Source organism: Pseudophryne corroboree, chromosome 3 (genome assembly GCF_028390025.1).
Source record: "Pseudophryne corroboree isolate aPseCor3 chromosome 3, aPseCor3.hap2, whole genome shotgun sequence".
Lineage (NCBI taxonomy): Eukaryota > Metazoa > Chordata > Amphibia > Anura > Myobatrachidae > Pseudophryne > Pseudophryne corroboree.
In genome coordinates, this window is record NC_086446.1 from 442,682,317 (window position 1) to 442,705,802 (window position 23,486).

The 23,486-nt window shown below is 43.7% G+C and overlaps 1 protein-coding gene across 1 annotated transcript in view; it reads right to left on the reverse strand.

Moving 5' to 3' along the window:
- Positions 1 to 2,184: 2,184 nt before the first annotated feature.
- LOC135057883 (uncharacterized) overlaps positions 2,185 to 23,486 on the reverse strand; it is a 181,625-nt gene continuing 160,323 nt past the window's right edge. The window contains exons 2-4 of the mRNA XM_063963605.1: positions 4,619 to 4,693; positions 4,333 to 4,545; positions 2,185 to 3,520 (exon numbers count right to left, since the gene is read on the reverse strand). Coding sequence (XP_063819675.1) covers positions 3,078 to 3,520; positions 4,333 to 4,545; positions 4,619 to 4,652 — 690 coding nt within the window. The 5' untranslated portion in view covers positions 4,653 to 4,693 and the 3' untranslated portion in view covers positions 2,185 to 3,077. The remainder of the gene's footprint in view (positions 3,521 to 4,332; positions 4,546 to 4,618; positions 4,694 to 23,486) is intronic.

Below are 23,486 nucleotides of genomic sequence, written 5' to 3' on the forward strand. Positions count from 1 at the left end.
AAATATGAATGAATAGACCATCGGTCAAACGCGGCTGTTATTTCATACAACACAGGTATTCACTATTCATTCGTATTTGGGTGTTAGTCTCTGAGTGCTAAATTGCAGTCGTATTTTTTTGCGATTCGTTAAAAAAAGCGGCAATAAAATAGACCTGCTTTTTTCAGGCGTGTTTACATGTGTTGCCACTTGCAAATCATTCACACCTGAATTAGGATGCCTATAAAAGGATCTTAGGCCCATTTCAATCAACCTACACTCAGAAATGGCAGCAGGACTGTGGGCCAGTGATCTTTTGTATGCTGTGGGATTCCTCAGACTCAGACATCAGCCTGTAAGTAACCAGGGCCAAGAAACTGAACATGGTCAGCAGGTTGTACAGGTTCCATGGAGGCTGCGCAGGCCTCGTTTTTTAGGTGGTGTTTAAACTTGAATGCATTGTCCGATGATAGGGTCATACAGATGTTCCGTCTAAATCGTAACAACATTTTCCGTCTGTATGACCTTGTCAAACTGGGCCTAGACCCTGAGACAGCATGCTCTTGCTCTGTCTCAGGCCAGCACAAACTCCTGGCTGTGTTGCACTTTATGGCTACTGGGAGCTTTCAGGCTGTGTCTGGGGTAGTCATAGGAATCTCACAGCCCTCATTTTCAAGATAATTAACACAGGTGATGTATACCTAACTACCTCCTCTGTTTTTGGTTGTTTTTAATGACTCTCGGTGGCCAGTTCTGTCCTCAAATCTCATGTTTTATTTTCTATCAAATATACACACAGGTGTTGGCTGTTTTGCAGCCCCACATCGATGCCTTAATCTGCTTCCCTACCTAGGAGTCTCAGTGGCATGCCGTCAGGGTAGATTTCTATGAGCTTGCTGGCATGCCCAATGTGCTGGGAGCCATAGATTGCACACACATTCAGCTGAGACCACCTAGGGGTAGGCAGCACATCTATACTAATCGTCATCTAGAGCACTCCACAAATGTGCAGGTGGTTTGTGATGCAAAACTCAAAATAATGAGTGTTGTTGCTGGTTACCCTGGGGGCTGCCATGACTCCTTCATCCTCAGTCAGTCATCCCTCTTTGATAAGTTTGAGGATGGACAAATGCCAGATGGATGGCTGCTGGGTATGTAATTTGATATGTGTAGGCCTGTGTATAGTTTGGCCAAATACAGTGTGTTACTTATGTGTTGCTGTATCTTAACATGAGACACGTTATTATATCTGTCTTTCAGGTGATGGAGGATATGGCTGTTTCTCTTGGCTTCTAACTCCATTGTCCCGACCTGATACCCCTGCTGAGCACAATTACAATCATGCACATAAGTCCACGCGGAATGTGATATAAAGATGTTCTGGTGTGCTGAAATCCTAGGTTTCGGTGTCTGGATAAGTCTGGTGACCTTCTGTTGTATAGTCCCTCGAAGGTGACTCAAATTGTGTTCTGCTGCTGCTTTCTTCATAACATGTATTTGCAACAATATCTGCCACATGTTGATGATGAGGAGGAGGATGAAGAAAGCAGCCAGCAAGCAGAGGAATTAGAGACATCTGGTGATACTTGGAGTACAGATGTAGGGAGGCAGGTTAGGCAAGACTGATAAATACTTATTTTTAAGGTAAGTTTTGTTTGCTTCTTTCATTTTTTGTGTAAGTATACATATATGTTGCCCCATTTTTAATTTAAAAACCATTACTCAGAATGTGTCTGTCTCCTTGAGACATACAAACATACCCTAGCTTTATGCAAAACAAATGTAGCATGTGTATTGTGTTTATTTAAAATCTCTAAACAACAGATTTTGAGTGGCATGCATGAAGTCTGGATAAGTGTTAATAAACTTGTACTGATAATTTATTAAAAGCACACATAATCCACAAAGTAATTTATTTCGTATTTTACTTTATGAATGTGTGTAACATCCTAATGTAACACTTCTCCACATATAATATGTTAGCCTTGAGGAATACATGTGTCCCTATGTGTGATGCTCCATCATATTTAAGGGACACAAACTTAGTATCATCCAAAATAATTTATTTTGTTATGTTTGCTGGAGTAAACTTGGTGATTTGTAAGTCAATACACAGTTTTCAACATATATCCATTATTATAAACATTATTTGTGTTGATTAAAATATTTACAATTTCTTTTTTTCTGCATCATGTGTAATAATCTGATTACTCATTTTTAACACACACAAACATGGCACAACAAAAATGTCATTCATTTTGGGACTGAATTATCTAAATTGTTTCACAACATATTAGTACCTTTTTAGGCTACTCAATTGTGTTATTCTTGTAATGTCGTCTAGAGAAGAAATGTAAAAGAGTTAAAAATCACATTGTAAATTGTATTGGTCATGGATGAATCTGCATGGCTGCCAATTAGTCTGCCTGCAGGATATGAGAATGATTGGAATCTAGAAAGAGTAATGATTAGAAAAAAATAAAGTGGTCTTGTTACTGCATGCTAAAGACATTATGTATGGCTGCCAATTAGTCTGCCTGCAAGATATGAGAATGATTGGAATCTAGAAAGAGTAATGATTAGAAAAAAATCAAGTGGTCTTGTTACTGCATGCTACGATCAATGTGCAGATCAAATTACTTTTTCCTCCTCCAAAAAAATACAAAGATGTTAAACAATAAATATGTTGGCAAAAATCCTGTTGTTGTTTGTAACACTTATAATTAATGATGTTCAACAAATTGACAAGGTGCTAAGTGTTATATATATTGAGACAAACCTACACTTACTAACTGTGATTATTTTCTTCTCTATACAGAAATCGGTGTCTCTATTTTTTATTTTTTGTGGGTTGGCTGCTTGGACTGGCCTTTGCCTTTACCACTGTCGTGTTGGCGTGCTCTGGTGGAGCGCCTTGGCGGTGAGGACACTGGTGATAGAATAGGAGTAGTCGTACCAGAAATGCTGCTTGGTTGCTGTTGGTGCTGGGATCTGAGTGTTTCATTGAGGTTAGTGAGGGTGGCATTAAGTTCACGTGTTGCAGCATTTTGATTCTCTAAAATTCTGGTGATAGATTCATTGATCATTTGATTGTTTTCTTAGATGTTGATGTAGCTTTGCTGTTGTCTGTGCTGTTCTTCCATTATGCATTGTAAGTTGCCAATGACAGGTGTAATGTCTGCACGCATGATTTCTATGGTATTGGCAATTCTGGTGGTTGGTTCTTTTTGGCGACTGATATTTCTGCTGATTCTTCTGAGGTGAGATGGTAGGTTAGCAAAAATTTGGGTCTGCCTACGCAGGCAATCTTGATTGGTGGCCTGCTGTGTAGCCCAACTGTCCCAAAACACTTGATCAGGGCCTTGTGCTACTGGTGTTGTCGGGCTGTATTGTGGTGGTGGAGTGCTTTGCTGTGGTGGTGTACTCACAGGTGCTGGGTGGCTGATTCCTTTGATTAATGGCTGCATTTGTAACATGATTGTCTCATCCATGTCACTGTGTTGCTGCTGTTGCGTTGGGATGCTGGTACCAGTGCTAGAATCTGGAATTAGAACCATTTTGGCATTAGTTAGACATATGTTTGAGAAATTAAAGCAAAGCAATAAACATGGAACTCATGTATTTAAATGGTGCTTTCAGATATCCAGCATAGCAACATCATCACTCAGAACTTAAATACAGACATATTCCTGTTTGTGGCAAATGTGTCTGGTTACTTCATTCTTAAAGCAAGCACATGAGTTGTATGGTAGATCAGACATACTCCACCATAAAAACACACTTTAAATCATAATGTGTTGCCTTATAGTGTTTAAAACAGAAACATAGTAATGTTTTGGCATGTTGGTGCCAATGTTACGACAAACACATAAGTGAAATTGATTAATAAAACCTTACTATTTGCCACGCTTACACATGTGTTTATGTTGCAGCATCTTCCACACAATCTGCTGCTGTATGGCTGAAGTGGACATACATATCTTTACTGGATGTGGACAAGGCCATTTTGCTCAGAATCCATTTGATGTTTGTATTTTTCCGGTAAGTATAGCAGATTTTGTGGAATTTACAGTTAATTAGTCTAATTCAGAGGTTCTCAAACTCGGTCCTCAGGACCCCACACAGTGCATGTTTTGCAGGTAACCCAGCAGGTGCAAAGGTGTATTACTTACTCACTGACACCTTATTAATGGTCCACAGGTGGAGCTCATTATTTCAATTGTGATTCTGTGAGGAGACCTGCAAAACATGCACTGTGTGGGGTCCTGAGGACCGAGTTTGAGAACCTGTGGTCTAATTAAATGGATTATTATGAGATGAGTAATTTTTTAAAATCATTAGTTTCTTACTCACAATCAAGATGAGGGGAGTGTGGTTGGCGTCTTGGAGGTGTGACCAAAATTTGGAGTGGTGGGACCGAAGAAACTGTAGACAGTCTTCGTGGCGGGCTAGACTGCTGTGGTTGTGATTGGACATCAGACCTTGCTTTCTTTGTTGCCACATGTATTATTGTTTGGTGTGCTACAGGAGTCCGCCTTCTGATGCTCAATACTTCTTTTGATGGACCTAGGATTTAAAGTGTACTTTTGTTATGGCCATTCCTTTACAAATATAACCTATACTACAATGGACACTTTACCTGCTTCCGCAGCGTCATCATCACAAGATGTCATGGGAGTGACTGTAGGCCGACCAGTACTGCTTTTTTTCAACACTGTAAATAATGAAACAAATAAAAGAACTCATTTATTCATGCTATTGTTGTTACATTCACCCATTATGTTTATAAACATTAAATCTTTCAAAAATGGATGCTTATTTATGTGGGAATAATTTCTTAACAAAACCATAAAATAATTTCTAAAACACACACATTGGCCAATAGCCATATGCACTATGGAAAGTGCAACCAGTGCCGTTTCTAGCGGCGGGCGAGCCGTGCAACCGCACGGTGCGCCCGCCGCGGCACTTTGTGACTACTCCTCTCCTCCCTCTCTCTCCCCCCGAGCGCTCCTGCTCGGGGGTGGGGCTTCGCGGAATGACGCGTTTGCGTCGTGACGTCACGACGCAAACGCGTCATTCCGTGAAGCCCCGCCCCCCGAGCAGGAGCGCTCGGGTGGAAGAGAGAGGGAGGAGAGGACTGGAGATAACCATCGACGGAGGAGGCGGCCGGCGCGCGGGACCCGAAGAGCGGCAAGTTGTAAGTATTCTCTCTCTCTCTCTCTCTCTCTCTCTCTCTCTCCCTCCTCCCACTTGACACCTGCCGCACTGTGTAAAATGGGGATACCTGCCGCACTGTGTAAAATGGGGATACCTGCCGCACTGTGTAAAATGGGGACACCTGCCGCACTGTGTAAAATGGGGACACTTGCCGCACTGTGTAAAATGGGGATACCTGCCGCACTGTGTAAAATGGGGGCACCTGCCGCACTGTGTAAAATGGGGAAACCTGCCGCACTGTGTAAAATGGGGATACCTGCCGCACTGTGTAAAATGGGGACACCTGCCGCACTGTGTAAAATGGGGATACCTGCCGCACTGTGTAAAATGGGGACACCTGCCGCACTGTGTAAAATGGGGACACCTGCCGCACTGTGTAAAATGGGGACACCTGCCGCACTGTGTAAAATGGGGATACCTGCCGCACTGTGTAAAATGGGGACACCTGCCGCACTGTGTAAAATGGGGATACCTGCCGCACTGTGTAAAATGGGGATACCTGCCGCACTGTGTAAAATGGGGACACCTGCCTGTGTACTGTGTAAAATGGGGGCACGTGCCTGCGTACTGTGTAAAATGGGGACACCTGCCTGCGTACTGTGTAAAATGGGGATATCTGCCTGCGTACTGTGTAAAATGGGGACATCTGATTGCGTACTGTGTAAAATGGGGATATCTGCCTACCGTACTGTGTAAAATGGGGACACCTGCCTGCCGCACTTTGTAAAATGGGGACACCTGCCTGCCGCACTTTGTAAATGGGGACACCTGCCTGCCGCGCTGTGTAATATGGGGACACTTGCCTGGTGTAATGTGTAAAAAGGGGACTTTTTTATTTTTATTTTTTCCCCCTGTGGTGGGTGTGATATCAGACGAGGCCACGCCCACTGTAATGAGACCACGCCCATTTTAATCAGGCCACACAGCCTTGTCGGGAGCGCGCCTTCGGCGCGCGCATGCTTTCTTTCTGGCTATATGGGGGGGGCACGATTTTTTTTTTTATAGCAATGGGGGGGGGGGGGGGCGCATTTTGAAATCTCGCACTGGGAGCCAAATTGTCTAGAAACGGCCCTGAGTGCAACACAGGAAATAATGTACAGGACACAGACATAGGACACAGGGGCAGATTAATTAAGCCTGGTGAAGTGATAAAGTGGAAGGTGATAAAGCACCAGCCAATCAGCTCCTAAGTGTCATTTTGCAAACCCAGCCTGTAACATGGAATTTATGACCTGATTGGTTGGTAATTTATCAACTTCCACTTTATCACTTCACCAGGCTGAATAAATCTGGCCCACAATTACTAATACATACACTAACAAGCCAAAGCACAGACATCTTCATTTAAAAATGTTATGTAATTAATGAAAGAAGCAATATAGAAAATGCTCTATGATGTGGCACTCCAAACACACATTAGCACAATATGAGCCAAAAAACAAACCAACATTAAAAAAACAAGCATAATAGTACGGTAACTAAGTCTGCAGTGTTGTGTCAGGATTCAAATACAGACTCTAAATGATCCAAAAAAAAGTGTGTTTGTCTTAAACAAGATTACATACAGTACTATTGAAATTACACATGTAACTGGCTTCAAAGCCACTTTGCACTACTCCAGCCTCTAACATGTCAACCACTGATTTTCAAACATTGCACATGAATAACAAATCAAAAACATAGGCCAACTTGCAAACTGACAAATGTGCAAAAGGAAAACATTACTGCTGGACAATTCAATGACACACCAAGTCCAAACTACACATGGAAAATGTACTGTAAAAAAACCACATGACATACAATAAAGTACTATGTTACATTGGCTTTTGTAGAAAACATTACCCAAAACAATGTATTTGCTGACGCACACATGAAGATGGGAGTAATATGCAACGTCACATGACACATATTTCCCCAAAAAATAACGCAAGAAGTAATGTAATAGAATGTTAAGACAAATACACATGCTCACCATCTTTCCTGGGCAGATCGGAATCACGGACATGGGTTGCAGACACTACTTCAGGAGGTATTAAACTCCGCATGGGCTCCTCATAGTCCAGATATCTGGCAATATAGGGCTGTTCACCACCAGTTTTGCAAGCCGACTTCGCCTCCTTAGCCATTTTGGACTTCACACGGCGCTTGATGTCATAGTACCGTTTGCGGCACGTGTCCTCCGTCCGCTTGACCACCCCCTCACTATTTACAGCAGCAACAACTTTCGCCCACAACACCGTCTTCTTCCGTGTTGGCACCTTGGCGGACTCAGGCCCAAATAACTGCCGCTGATACTTCATCAGCTCCCACACCAATGCCACATTTTCAGCATATCTAAACTTTACATTCCGCCCAGTCTTAGTAGTGGTGCGTGGCTGCGGAGCTCTCTGACTGTCACTATCACTGTCACTTGAGGCTGCTGCAGCAACATCACCCACCTCCTCAACCTCACTAACCTCACTCTCACACACCTCCTCCACCTGACCAACCTCCTCCCCCTCACTCACACCCTCCACCTCAACCACCTCAACCACCTCTGAGTCAGACATAATTGTGTGGTTCAACAATTAACACAGAAAAAAAAATACAAACAGCACACTCCTCCACTACCACTGCACAACTCACACACACACACACACACACACACACACACACACACACACACACACACACACACACACACTGACAAGGGACTATAAATCAAAAAAACTTGGACAAAAAATGAGACAAAACAAAAAAAAACAAGACTACAAGAATAACAAGACTACTTTCAAACACAATACTACACTCAGAAATCGCCCAAAAAAACTCCTCACCAAACCAACTACTCACCAACCTCCACAGCACAACCTCCCTCCTCACCACTAACCCTCGAGGTGCGGACGGTTTGGGGCGTATTTATATGGTTGCGCACAGACACTCCTACATCTGAAACACAACCAATCACGAACGGGGATGAAAATCGAAACTAAGGTTGCGAAATATGGTTGCGCACAGACACTCCTACATCTGAAACACAACCAATCACGAACGGGGAAGAAAATCGAAACTAAAAGTGAAAATGGGGCCGTGGTTGATAAATAACCCTGCCGCGTTTAACATAGAAAATAAACCAGTAAAAACAACAAAAACATGTACGCAAACGACAATGACGGCCGTAAATGTGACAAAAAAAAACGACTGACATCAACATCGGAAAACACGAAAACCATAAACTCGGCTGCTTCGTAACTTGGCGTATATAGTTTCAAAAAGTTACATGAAAATGCATCCGATAAATAACGAGTTTAAACACTACATAAACCGACTCAAACACGAATATTAGTAAATAAACCCCCTTGTGTGTCATTTCCAGGCATTCCTCATGTTGTGTAAACTTCAATTACACTAAATATAAATAACAAAGGATTGCAGGGGGATGAAGGAATTCATTAAGTCACTAAAACAATTGAAAGTACCAGAGCCAGTCAGTTTCTCAGTGATATTTTTAAAACATTTCCTTCTTTCAAAGCACCTAGGCTGTCTTTTCTATGGAAGTTTTGTAAACTTGGTCTTGACAAAGGCATAATGGAGTGTAAGTAATAAAATACTGTCTTCTTAAGAAGTCTAGTGAGTACATTCTTTTTTATACAGTATACTTTATATTTTATTATGCCTAATCCTGAGGTTGCAACTAATCTCCTGTCGTGTGGGTGTTAAATATGGGATCAATGTATCAAAATGCTGCTTTTCTCAATGCTTAGCCTTAGAAAGAACGTGAATACCCACTTAACACAGCAAAGATAATTTCCGAGCTCTGAAATGTATTACAAAGAGAATCTCCATATAGGTGTTAGAATAACTCATTCCTTCAGGGATCTCTGCATGTATTGCATCAGCCTTGTGCTCAAGAGATATGAAATTGCTCCCGATGGCCCCACAGCCCATGGGTCCTGATTCAGGTTTGGTTGGAATTGCTATCGCTGCTACTTACATGAAGCAGCAGTCATAGCACATTTTGGGAAATGGAGGCTATCGCTGCCCTTATCCCACTGCCAAATGGGCAAAGCCATGCTGCACTGAAGGTGGGGCAGATGTAACATGTGCAGAGGGAGTTAGATTTGGGAGTGGGGGTGTGCTCAAACTGAAATCTAAATTGCAGTGTAAAAATAAAGCAACCAGTATTTACAATGCACAGAAACAATATAACCCACCCAAATCTAAATCTCTCTGCACATGTTACATCTGCCCCACCTGCAGTGCAGCATTGTATTTGCCCATGTGAGCTTTTTTGGTTTGCTAACAACTCTGACTAACCCCCTAAGTTTTTAGGTACAGTGTTTGTGTGGGAAACCTTTGTAAGCCAAAACCAAGTTGATATTTTATCGGGCCTAAGACATGCTGTATCAAGAAATCTGTGAAAACACATGTTGCTTCTTTTCACCCCCTTAGGGGTCAAATTTCAAAAAATCTCTGCTTAGTGGGTGGATGGAATATACTTCCTGATATGCATGTTTCTAGGTGCAAAGGTATGGGCTGTGTGTTGATGAGTCAGTGAGCCAGGACATTTACTGTATTTTTGTACTGTATATAGTAACATAGTTTCTGAGGTTGAATAAAGACAATTTGTCCATCAAGTTCAACCTATTTGCAGTCTCCTACGCTGTATTATTTTTAGGACTAATTCTATCTGCTGTGGATGACGGCCGTTGTGTCTATTCCTCTTTTTTTTTTTTTTGGAATATAGTGCGTGATCTACCCACCATAACCCTGTATATCCTTATCCATTAGGAATTTATCTAGCCCATTCTTAAAAGTATTGACCGAATCCGCCTTTACTACTCTCTCAGACAGGACATTCAAAATATGTATTGTCCTTCCTGTGAAGAAACCTTTTCACCTCTGTGTGCGAAATCTCCTCTCCTCCAACCTGAGCGGATGTCCACTTGTGTCGATCTTATCAAAAACTGATCCTCCGCAAGCTCCATGTATTGTCCCCTTATAGATTTGTAAATGTTAATCATGTTCACTCTTAATCTCCTCTTTTCCGATGTAAATATGCCTAGCCTAGCAAGCCTTTCCTCATATTCCAGCATCTCCATCCCCTTGATCAGTTTGGTCGCCCGTCTCCGAGGTGGAGTATACCAAAATATGCTCCACCTCAGACTGCATGTTCCATTACTATACTGCCACCTAACATTACTATTTTTACTTCACCAGCCCCTTCAGAAAATGAATACACTACCCCAAGTAATATGAATACACCCTACTAGTTAACATTAATATACCCCTTATTAAACATATCAACCTCAGATACCAATGACACGTATTCCCCCTCCCTGCAGAAAATATTAATCCATCCCCTTAACCTTGAAGAAACTGCTCTGGTCCTCTGACCTCTGCAAATCCTAAGAGAGTAGCAGAACTGAAAACATAGATTATGAAGGGGTGGGTGGGGGAGAAGAAGTTGGAAACACAGGTCTAAAACCCATGGAAGTGGATTTGTGGCTGATCCCAGTGGACTGCTAGTCACCAGTGTAACCCCCTTTGACCTATAAAGGGACTCTAAGTTACAGTTTACCTTGTAGTCTAAAGGGTACCTACCCTTAGCCCCCCATTAAGGGCGTACATTTATCAGTGCCTCCACCCAAGTATTGGTTTAGTATTATGGGCCTACCTGGGAAAACCCTTTATAGTGTTGTACAGTATATACCCCTTGTACTAAGGCAGGATATAGTATGGATCACAGAATACTGTACAGCCAATCACTTACACCGATCCAGATTCCCCATCATCAGATTATAATGTTTATTACTTCACCTTAAACCGGTAGCCATTTAATAGCATAAACTTCAAGGTTAGGTGGAAACATAAAAGTATATATATAACGGGTAACCAATACACATCAAATTTCATAACAATTGGTTCACATAACATAGCCTTACAGATTTTAATTATTAATTCACTTTAACCTCTTTCCACTGAGCTCAGAAATGTTATCAGTAATAAACCGGTTCATATATGTGAATATATATATGCATATATATACAGTTGTGCTCATGAGTTTACATACCCTAGCAGAATTTGTGATTTTCTGGCCATTTGTCAGAGAATATGAATGATAACTCACAAACTTTTCTTTCACTCATGGTTAGTGGTTGGGTGAAGCCATTTATTGTCAAACAACTGTGTTTACTCTTTTTAAATCATAATGACAACAGAAACTACCCAAATGACCCTGATCAAAAGTTTACATACCCTGGAGATTTTGGCCTGATAACATGCATACAAGTTGACACAAATGGGTTTGAATGGCTACTAAAGGTAACCATCCTCACCTGTGATCTGTTTGCTTGTAATCAGTGTGTGTGTATAAAAGGTCAGTGAGTTTCACAGTTGTTTGACAATAAATGCCATCCACCCAACCACTAACCATGAGTGAAAGAAAAGTTTGTGAGTTATCATTCATATTCTCTGACAAATTGCCAGAAAATCACAAATTCTGCTAGGGTATGTAAACTTATGAGCACAACTGTATATATAAAGTTAAAGTGGAGCTCCAGTCACTAGATATACTGGTAAGGTGTTTTAGCTGTGACGGAGAACAAGTTTCCTAGGGATCCAAAGTATTTATAAGAATACTGAGAATTCCTCTTGCCATCTGTAAATATCGCTAAGCTGCCTTGAGTCACTAGGATGCATGTGGTCACAGTACTGTAAATGTTCCAGTCTCATTCCCATGGTGTCTTTGCAGAAATTGAAGAAAGGAAGTTCACTCCTCTCGAGTAATAGTCTTCTCTGAAATATATGTATTGTATTGCTCCATGTTTTAGCTTTAATATATATTACACAGTTGCTCCTCCTTACTCCTTAACTTTTTGGTTGATTTACACCATACTTGCCTACCTGACCCTCTCCATGAGGGAGAAAATGCTCTGTTCCTGGACTTTCCTGGAAATGTATGATTGCCATCACCTGTGGTGAAACACCTTTCTTATCAATTATCTAGCTCACCACAGGTGATGGCAATCATACATTACCAGGAAAGTACAGGAACAGAGCATTTTCTTCCTCATGGAGAGGGTCATGTAGGCAAGTATGATTTACATCAACAAACCTCTATCATCACCACATGATGCGTCTTATTAATAGAGTAGTCCACGAAACTGGTGCTGATAATTCAGTGCACCTACTTTATTTACTGTCCGCTTAACGAGAGACTTGCTGTAAATGATAATTGCAGCTGTGGCTTTGTGTTTAAATTATATAGCAATCCCTCCATGTTACAAAAAATACAGAGTTAGTGTGTTATGACAGCTGCAGCAGTTGTGTTCCTGTCATACCAGTTACCATGCCTGTGCCTGCGGTAATGTGCTCAGATATAGCTCAAACTGCTGTCTTTAATCATTGCCTAGCTTTAGATATAAAAGGCTGGCCAATCCCCTGTCTCCGACCTCTTAAGCTCTTATTGGTAGACTGGTGTATGAGTGTGCAGGGAAAGCTTTCTCACCACACCAGCGTACTTTAGCTCCTGACAGTGGGTGCCTGTCTGTCACTTCTGCAGCCACTCCCCCAACTCCTCCTGTCTCTTGCAGTGGCAGGCTATGTTCATGCCTGCTGCCTTGGACATTCCCCCAGCTGGCTGTTTTACGCCATCACTGTTAGGGAGACCCGGCTCACTGGCTGTTGCTCTAGTTGTCTGCCTTGCTTCATCTAGCTCATCATCCAGGGGACAGCAGCCATCTGGCTGTCAGTGCTTGGGCATACTCTGCCGCGGCCGCCTACCGGGAAACCCTGCACTGGACACACTCTGCGAGGGGCACCTCACAGCTCCCGTTTGTTTCTGTCTCCCTCTCTGGCTTCACCCCCCTGTGCCTGGCCGCCAATTACAGCACTCAAGGGAGGGATGAGGGTACTACTGTCAGTTGCGACTGACAGCTCTTCTATCTCCACCTCAAGAGTAGTGATGAGCGGGTTCGGTTTCCGAGAAACCGAACCCCCCCGAACTTCACCCTTTTTAGACGGGTCCGAGCCATACTCGGATTCTCCCGTATGGCTCGGTTAACCCGAGCGCTCCCGAACGTCATCATCCCGCTGTCGGATTCTCGCGAGATTCGGATTCTATATAAGCAGCCGCGCGTCGCCGCCATTTTCCACACGTGCATTGAGATTGATAGGGAGAGGACGTGGCTGGCGTCCTCTCCGTTTATATACTAGTTATATATTACACAGTTGATCTGATTGCTTAGCTTATTGTGGGGAGGATTGGGGAGCAGCTGTTAGGAGGAGTACAGTGCAGAGTTTTGCTAATAGTGACCACCAGTTTTTTATCCGTTCTCTGCCTGAAAAAAACGCTCCATACCATATCTGTGCTCAGTGTGCAGTGCTGCATGATATATCTGTGCTGAGTGCTCACACTGCTTATTTGTGGGGACTGGGGAGCAGCTAGCAGGAGTACAGTGCACAGTTTTGCTGACAGTGACCACCAGTATACGTTTGTCTGCCTGAAAAACACTCCTGTGGTGTCTTTTTTTTTTTTATACTATAAACGCAGTCTGCTGACAGTGTCCACCAGGTCCATTATACTGTATATAGCAGTACGGTAGGCCACTGCTGTACCTACCTCTGTGTCGTCACTCGTCGTCCATAAGTATACTATCCATCCATCTACATTGTATACCTGTGGTGTCTTTTTTTTTTTATACTATAAACGCAGTCTGCTGACAGTGTCCACCAGGTCCATTATACTGTATATAGCAGTACGGTAGGCCACTGCTGTACCTACCTCTGTGTCGTCACTCGTCGTCCATAAGTATACTAGTATCCATCCATCTACATTGTATACCTGTGGTGTCTTTTTTTTAATACTATAAACGCAGTCTGCTGACAGTGTCCACCAGGTCCATTATACTGTATATAGCAGTACGGTAGGCCACTGCTGTACCTACCTCTGTGTCGTCACTCGTCGTCCATAAGTATACTAAGTATCCATCTACATTGTATATCTGTGGTGTCTTTTTTTCTTTATACTAAGTATAAACGCAGTCTGCTGACAGTGTCCACCAGGTTCATTATACTGTATATAGCAGTACGGTAGGCCACTGCTGTACCTACCTCTGTGTCGTCACTCGTCGTCCATAAGTATACTAAGTATCCATCCATCTACATTGTATACCTGTGGTGTCTTTTTTTCTTTATACTAAGTATAAACGCAGTCTGCTGACAGTGTCCACCAGGTCCATTATACTGTATATAGCAGTACGGTAGGCCACTGCTGTACCTACCTCTGTGTCGTCACTCGTCGTCCATAAGTATACTAAGTATCCATCTACATTGTATACCTGTGGTGTCTTTTTTTCTTTATACTAAGTATAAACGCAGTCTGCTGACAGTGTCCACCAGGTCCATTATACTGTATATAGCAGTACGGTAGGCCACTGCTGTACCTACCTCTGTGTCGTCACTCGTCGTCCATAAGTATACTAAGTATATATCCATCTACATTGTATACCTGTGGTGTCTTTTTTCTTTATACTAAGTATAAACGCAGTCTGCTGACAGTGTCCACCAGGTCCATTATAATGTATATAGCAGTACGGTAGGCCACTGCTGTACCTACCTCTGTGTCGTCACTCGTCGTCCATAAGTATACTAGTATCCATCCATCTACATTGTATACCTGTGGTGCCTTTTAGTTGTGCACATTAAAATATGGAGAACAAAAATGTGGAGGTTAAAAAAATAGGGAAAGATCAAGATCCACTTCCACCTCGTGCTGAAGCTGCTGCCACTAGTCATGGCCGAGACGATGAAATGCCATCAACGTCATCTGCCAAGGCCGATGCCCAAAGTCATAGTACAGAGCATGTAAAATCCAAAACACAAAAGATCAGTAAAATGACCCAAAAATCAAAATTAAAAGCGTCTGAGGAGAAGCGTAAACTTGCCAATATGCCATTTACGACACGGAGTGCCAAGGAACGGCTGAGGACCTGGCCTATGTTCATGGCTAGTGGTTCAGCTTCACATGAGGATGGAAGCACTCATCCTCTCGCTAGAAAAGAGAAAAGACTTAAGCTGGCAAAAGCATAGCAAAGAACTGTGCGTTCTTCGAAATCACAAATCCCCAAGGAGAGTCCAATTGTGTCGGTTGCGATGCCTGACCTTCCCAACACTGGACGGGAAGAGCTTGCGCCTTCCACCATTTGCACGCCCCCTGCAAGTGCTAGAAGGAGCACCCGCAGTCCAGTTCCTGATAGTCAAATTGAAGATGTCAGTGTTGAAGTACACCAGGATGAGGATATGGGTGTTGCTGGCGCTGGGGAGGAAATTGACAAGGAGGATTCTGATGGTGAGGTGGTTTGTTTAAGTCAGGCACCCGGGGAGACGCCTGTTGTCCGTGGGAGGAATATGGCCATTGACATGACTGGTCAAAATACAAAAAAAATCAGCTCTTCGGTGTGGAATTATTTCAACACAAATGCGGACAACAGGTGTCAAGCCATGTGTTGCCTTTGTCAAGCTGTAATAAGTAGGGGTAAGGACGTTAACCACCTCGGAACATCCTCCCTTATAGGTCACCTGCAGCGCATTCATCATAAGTCAGTGACAAGTTCAAAACTTTGGGCGACAGCGGAAGCAGTCCACTGACCAGTAAATCCCTTCCTCTTGTAACCAAGCTCCTGCAAACCACACCACCAACTCCCTCAGTGTCAATTTCCTCCTTACAAAGGAAAGCCAATAGTCCTGCAGGCTATGTCACTGGCAAGTCTGACGAGTCCTCTCCTGCCTGGGATTCCTCCGATGCATCCTTGAGTGTAACGCCTACTGCTGCTGGCGCTGCTGTTGTTGCTGCTGGGAGTCGATCGTCATCCCAGAGGGGAAGTCGGAAGACCACTTGTACTACTTCCAGTAAGCAATTGACTGTCCAACAGTCCTTTGCGAGGAAGATGAAATATCACAGCAGTCATCCTGCTGCAAAGCGGATAACTGAGGCCTTGGCAGCCTGGGCGGTGAGAAACGTGGTTCCGGTATCCATCGTTAATTCAGAGCCAACTATAGACTTGATTGAGGTACTGTGTCCCCGGTACCAAACACCATCTAGGTTCCATTTCTCTAGGCAGGCGATACCGAAAATGTACACAGACCTCAGAAAAAGACTCACCAGTGTCCTAAAAAATGCAGTTGTACCCAATGTCCACTTAACCACGGACATGTGGACAAGTGAAGCAGGGCAGACTCGGGACTATATGACTGTGACAGCCCACTGGGTAGATGTATTGCCTCCCGCTGCAAGAACAGCAGCGGCGGCATCAGTAGTAGCATCTCGCAAACGCCAAATCGTTCCTAGGCAGGCTACGCTTTGTATCACCGCTTTCCAGAATGCGCACACAGCTGAAAACCTCTTACGGCAACTGAGGAAGATCATCGCAGAATGGCTTACCCCAATTGGACTCTCCTGGGGATTTGTGACATCGGACAACGCCAGCAATATTGTGCGTGCATTACATCTGTGCAAATTCCTGCACTTCCCATGTTTTGCACATACCTTGAATTTGGTGGTGCAGAATTATTTAAAAAATGACAGGGGCGTGCAAGAGATGCTGTCGGTGGCCCGAAGAATTGCGGGCCACTTTCGGCGTTCAGGCACCACGTACAGAAGACTGGAGCACCACCAAAAATACCTGAACCTGCCCTGCCATCATCTGAAGCAGGAGGTGGTAACGAGGTGGAATTCAACCCTCTATATGCTTCAGAGGATGGAGGAGCAGCAAAAGGCCATTCAAGCCTATACATCTGCCCACGATATAGGCAAAGGAGGTGGACCTGTCTCAAGCGCAGTGGAGAATGATTTCAACGTTGTGCAAGGTTCTGCAACCCTTTGAACTTGCCACACGTGAAGTCAGTTCAGACATTGCCAGCCTGAGTCAGGTCATTCCCCTCATCAGGCTTTTGCAGAAGAAGCTGGAGACATTGAAGGAGGAGCTAAAACAGAGCGATTCCGCTAGGCATGTGGGACTTGTGGATGGAGCCCTTCATTCGCTTAACCAGGATTCATGGGTGGTCAATCTGTTGAAATCAGAGCACTACATTTTGGCCACCGTGCTCGATCCTAGATTTAAAACCTACGTTGTATCTCTCTTTCCGGCAGACACAAGTCTGCAGGGGTTCAAAGACCTGCTGGTGAGAAAATTGTCAAGTCAAGCGGAATGTGACCCGTCAACAGCTCCTCCTTCACATTCTCCCGCAACTGGGGGTGCGAGGAAAAGGCTAAGAATTCCGAGCCCACCCGCTGGCGGTGATGCAGGGCAGTCTGGAGCGAGTGCTGACATCTGGTCCAGACTGAAGGACCTGCCAACGATTACTGACATGTCGTCTACTGTCACTGCATATGATTCTCTCACCATTGAAAGAATGGTGGAGGATTATATGAGTGACCGCATCCAAGTAGGCACGTCAGACAGTCCGTACGTATACTGGCAGGAAAATGAGGCAATTTGGAGGCCCTTGCAGAAACTGGCTTTATTCTACCTAAGTTGCCCTCCCTCCAGTGTATGCTCCAAAAGAGTGTTTAGTGCAGCCGCTCACCTTGTCAGCAATAGGCGTATAAGGTTACTTCCAGAAAATGTGGAGAAGATGATGTTCATTAAAATGAATTATAATCAATTCCTCCGTGGAGACATTCACCAGCAGCAATTGCCTCCAGAAAGTACACGGGGACCTGAGATAATGGATTCCAGAGGGGACGAATTAATAATCTGTGAGAAGGGGGATGTACACAGTGAAAGGGGTGATGAATCGGACGATGAGGAGGAGGTGGACATCTTGCCTCTGTAGAGCCAGTTTGTGCAAGGAGAGATTGATTGCTTCTTTTTTGGTGGGGGCCCAAACCAACCAGTCATTTCAGTCACAGTTGTGTGGCAGACCCTGTCACTGAAATGATGGGTTCGTTAAAGTGTGCATGTCCTGTTTATACAACATAAGGGTGGGTGGGAGGGCCCAAGGACAATTCCATCTTGCACCTCTTTTTTCTTTCATTTTTCTTTGCATCATGTGCTGTTTGGGGAGTATTTTTTTGAAGGGCCATCCTGCGTGACACTGCAGTGCCACTCCTAGATGGGCCAGGGGTTTGTGTCGGCCACTAGGGTCGCTTAGCTTAGTCACACAGCTACCTCATTGCGCCTCTTTTTTTCTTTGCTTCATGTGCTGTTTGGGGAGTATTTTTTTGAAGGGCCATCCTGCGTGACACTGCAGTGATACTCCTAGATGGGCCAGATGTTTGTGTCGGCCACTTGGGTCGCTTATCTTAGTCACACAGCTACCTCATTGCGCCTCTTTTTTTCTTTGCATCATGTGCTGTTTGGGGAGTATTTTTTTGAAGGGCCATCCTGCATGACACTGCAGTGCCACTCCTAGATGGGCCAGGTGTTTGTGTCGGCCACTTGTGTTGCTTAGCTTAGTCACACAGCGACCTTGGTGCGCCTCTTTTTTTCTTTGCATCGTGTGCTGTTTGGGGAGTATTTTTTTGAAGTGCCATCCTGTCTGACACTGCAGTGCCACTCCTAGATGGGCCAGATGTTTGTGTCGGCCACTTGGGTCGCTTATCTTAGTCACACAGCTACCTCATTGCGCCTCTTTTTTTCTTTGCATCATGTGCTGTTTGGGGACAATTTTTTTGAAGGGCCATCCTGTCTGACACTGCAGTGCCACTCCTAGATGGGCCAGGTGTTTGTGTCGGCCACTTGGGTCGCTTAGCTTAGTCACACAGCTACCTCATTGCGCCTCTTTTTTTCTTTGCATCATGTGCTGTTTGGGGAGTATTTTTTTGAAGTGCCATCCTGTCTGACACTGCAGTGCCACTCCTAGATGGGCCAGGTGTTTGTGTCGGCCACTTGGGTCGCTTAGCTTAGCCATCCAGCGACCTCGGTGCAAATTTTAGGACTAAAAATAATATTGTGAGATGTGATGTGTTCAGAATAGACTGAAAATGAGTGGAAATTATGGTTATTGAGGTTAATAATACTATGGGATCAAAATGACCCCCAAATTCTATGATTTAAGCTGTTTTTTAGGGTTTTTTGAAAAAAACACCCGAATCCAAAACACACCCGAATCCAAAACACACCCGAATCCGACAAAAAAATTTCGGTGAGGTTTTGCCAAAACGTGTCCGAACCCAAAACACGGCCGCAGAACCGAACCCAAAACCAAAACACAAAACCCGAAAAATTTCCAGTGCACATCACTACTCAAGAGGTCACATGACCCCTTCTGAAGTGATGCCCCACCTACTGAATGATTAACAGCTTGGAGCACAAGGAGTTTTTAGAATGTTCCCTCAGTCACTGGCCACCAATGACTGCATTAATAGGTTTACACATATAAAACATTTTAGCATGTATATGAATACATATCAATATAACACATATGACTGGGGTACATACATGAATTATTTTTCCTTTTTTACCTGATCTATCTTGCATTACAACCTGGAGAACAATTTAAAGTGTAAATATATAAATTATACGTATATCGTTACCTCACTTTTACCTATTTCTGTTCACATATATATCTATTTCACACATATATATATATAGTCGAAATCGAAAATATTAGACCCACATGCATCACGTACAAACACCACACAGAGTGGCCTCCGTGCATGTGCTTGTTCTGCCGTGCGTGCGCATACCCGAACGTAGCATATATTGGCTCACGAAGTCCTGCGTATTAGCGCGTGGTATGAGTAAATACGATAGCATACGCATTTGAATGGAAAAGCCACAAAGACATATCTGATATTTAATCCACATAGTGCATAATTTACACATAGCCTACACGCACCACACCAGCAAGTTACATTAATTTTGGAAGTATAACAACAGAGGGATTCAACTTTATAGGATATGAGGGGACAGAATTAGGTTAGGAGGTGGTGTTTGGTATCCAGCTGTACAGTATTTCAAGGGCAATATTCCGATGGCAGTTTGCAGAATGTAGCACGCTCCTGCGCATAGATATGCGCAGGAGTACAATATTAATATTACACTGTATTTACTGTATTCTTGATATTCGGCGGGAACACAGTGGAGGACATCTGCAAGTGCACCTGGGCCAGGCATCGCCCACCTATTCAAACTGACCTATGACCCCTCATGTACTGTAAATGACCAGCCCTTTGACCTATGGATGAAGAGATTACAAATTCCTTTGTTTCATGCTTTGGACTATTGTATAAAAGCCAAGCCTCCTGGCCGGTCTCATGCTAATTCTCTGAAGGTCATCTTTCCAGATTGACTGAGGACCGGAAGCGGGTGGCGCAGGTGAACAAACGTATGTATCCATTGGTTGTAGCTTCTTCTCTTGTGTTATTGTATTTCTGTTGTACCCCCTTTTTACGTAAATATTTGTTGCTGCGTTGGACCACAATATTACATATACAATTGGTGTCGCATTCCTTTCCTGTTAGGGGTTATAAAGTGTATTCCGTCGCACGTGTAGCTACTTTGTGCTTACAGCGTGACGGCGTGCTTACGCAACGTGTACGCATTTCATAGGGGTTTCACACACATGCTTAGTGGTCGCAGCGGCCCGCACATTTGTATATTTAAGGTATTGCTTTTTCTTCCTGTAAGTTAAACGAACTTAACAATATATATATATATACATATATATATATATATATATATATATATATATTACAGATGTGCGGCGGGCACTTTTCGTGTTTTGTGTTTTGGTTTTGTTCTTATTCCACTTTCGTTTTTTGGTTTTGGCTTGGTTTTGCCAAAACCACCCTTTCTTGTTTTGGATCTGGATGATTTTTTTAAAAAAACGTAAAAACAGCTAAAATCACAGAATTTGGGGGTAAATTTGCTCCTATGGTATTATTAACCTCAATAACATTCATTTCCACTAATTTTCAGTCTATTCTGTACACTACTCACCTCACAATATTGTTTTTAGGCCTAAAAGATGCACAGAGCTGGCTGTATAACTAAGCTAAGTGACACAAGTGTGCGGCACAAACACCTGGCCCATCTAGGAGTGGCACTGCAGTTGCAGAAAAGATGGCATTATTCAAAAACTAGTCCCCAAACAGCACATGATGCAAAAAAGAAAAAGAGGTGCAATGAGGTAGCTGGATGGCCAAGCTAAGAGACACAATTGTGCGGCACAAACACCTGGCCCATCTAGAAGTGGCACTGCAGTTACAGGCAGGATGACACTTAAAAAAACAGTCCCCAAACAACACATGATGCAAAGAAGAAAAAGAGATGCAAGATGGAATTGTCCTTGGGCCCTCCTACCCACCCTTGTGTTATATAAACAGGACATGCACACTATAACAAACCAATCATTTCAGCAACAGGGTTTGCCACACGACTGTGGCTGAAATGACTGGTTTGTTTGGGCCCCCACCAAAAAGAAGCAATCAATCTCTCCTTGCACAAACTGGCTCTACAGAGGCAAGATGTTGACCTCATCCTCATCCTCTGATAACTCACCCCTTTCACTGTGTACATCCTCCTCCTCACAGAGTATTAATTTGTACCCACTGGAATCCACCATCACAGGTCCCTGTGTACTTTCTGGAGGCAATTGCTGGTAAAGGTCTTCCCAGAGGAATTTATAATTCATTTTGATGAACATCATCTTCCCCACATTTAGTGGAAGTAACCTCCTACGCCGATCGCTGACAAGGTTACCGGCTGCACTAAACACTCTTTCGGAGTACACACTGGAGGGGGGCAACTTAGGTAAAATAAAGCCAGTTTGTGCAAGGGCATCCAAATTGCCTCTTTTTCCTGCCAATATACATACGGACTGTCTGACATGCCTACATGGATGCTGTCACTCATATAATCCTCCACCATTCTTTCAATGAGAATCAACAGAATCATATTCAGTGACAGTACACATGTCAGTAATCGTTGGCAGGTCCGTCAGTCCGGACCAGATGTCAGCTTTCGCTCCTGACTGCCCTGCATCACTGCCAGCGGGTGGGCTAGGAAATCATATCCTTTTCCTTGCAGCCCCAGTGGCGGGAGAAATTGAAGAATGAGCTGTTGACGGGTCACGTTCCGTTTGAGTTGACAATTTACTAACCAGCAGGTCTTTGCCGCTCTGCACACTTGTGTCTGCCGGAAAGAAAGATACAACGTAGGCTTTAAACCTAGGATTGAGCACGGTGGCCAAAATGTAGTGCTCTGATTCCAACAGATTGACCACCCTTGAATCCTGGCAAAGTGAATGAAGGGCTCCATCCACAAGTCCCACATACTTTGCGGAATAGCTCCTTCTTAGCTCCTCCTTCAATTTCTACAGCTGCTTCTGCAAAAGCCTGATGAGGGGAATGACCTAACTCAAGCTGGCAGTATCTGAACTGACTTCACGTGTGGCAAGTTCGAAGGGTTGGAGAACCTTGCACAAGACGGAAATCATTCTCCACTGGGCTTGAGTCAGGTGCATTACCCCTCCTTTGCCTATATCGTAGGTGGATGTATAGGCTTGAATGGCCTTTTGCTGCTCCTCCATCCTCTGAAGCATATAGAGTGTTGAATTCCACCTTGTTACCACCTCTTGCTTCAGTTGATGGCGGGGCAGGTTCAGGAGTGTTTGCTGGTGCTCTAGTCTTTAGCACGCAGTGGCAGAATGCCGAAAGTGATCCGCATTTTTTCGGGCCACCGACAGCATCTCCTGCATCTAGAAAGGCTATTTGAAGGACTGCCGCGCCCCCGAGAGCCGCGGTGGTGATATCTACAGGGAGTCACTCAACTCCCTAACACATGGATATACACAAAAAATTTGAGAGATCACGTCTGCGCTCGTCGAGATATAAAAGATGAAATTAAATGTACACAGTTTCTAATAGTTTTTAAATGTGTCACGTGATGTCATTAAAACGTGTGGACCTTTTTTTTTCGTGATTTGGGTAAATCACTGTCCTTAGTCGCGTCCACTATGGGGTGGATTTCTCCTTAGAGGTGTCCCAAATCGTTGTTCTCCGGGTTTTCTCCTGTATTTGTGTCCGGGGTATCGGGATAGTTCTTATCCTCAATAATTGGAGACAAAGAGACAGGAAAAAAGGGCCGCTGATAGTATAGTAGACGTATTGTAAAGGTGGAAATGTCTTAAATGTGAGATCTTTAACAAGATAGAGATTGCTGATTGCGTACCAGTACTCACGTGAAAGACGTGATGTACCCCTCGCGTAAAGGTATCTTTAGTGTTCTTATGGTTTTCTCCTCCTTCTCCAGACAGGATCCCTTGTGGTTCTTGTCCTCGGGAGTGGAAAAGGGACAGTT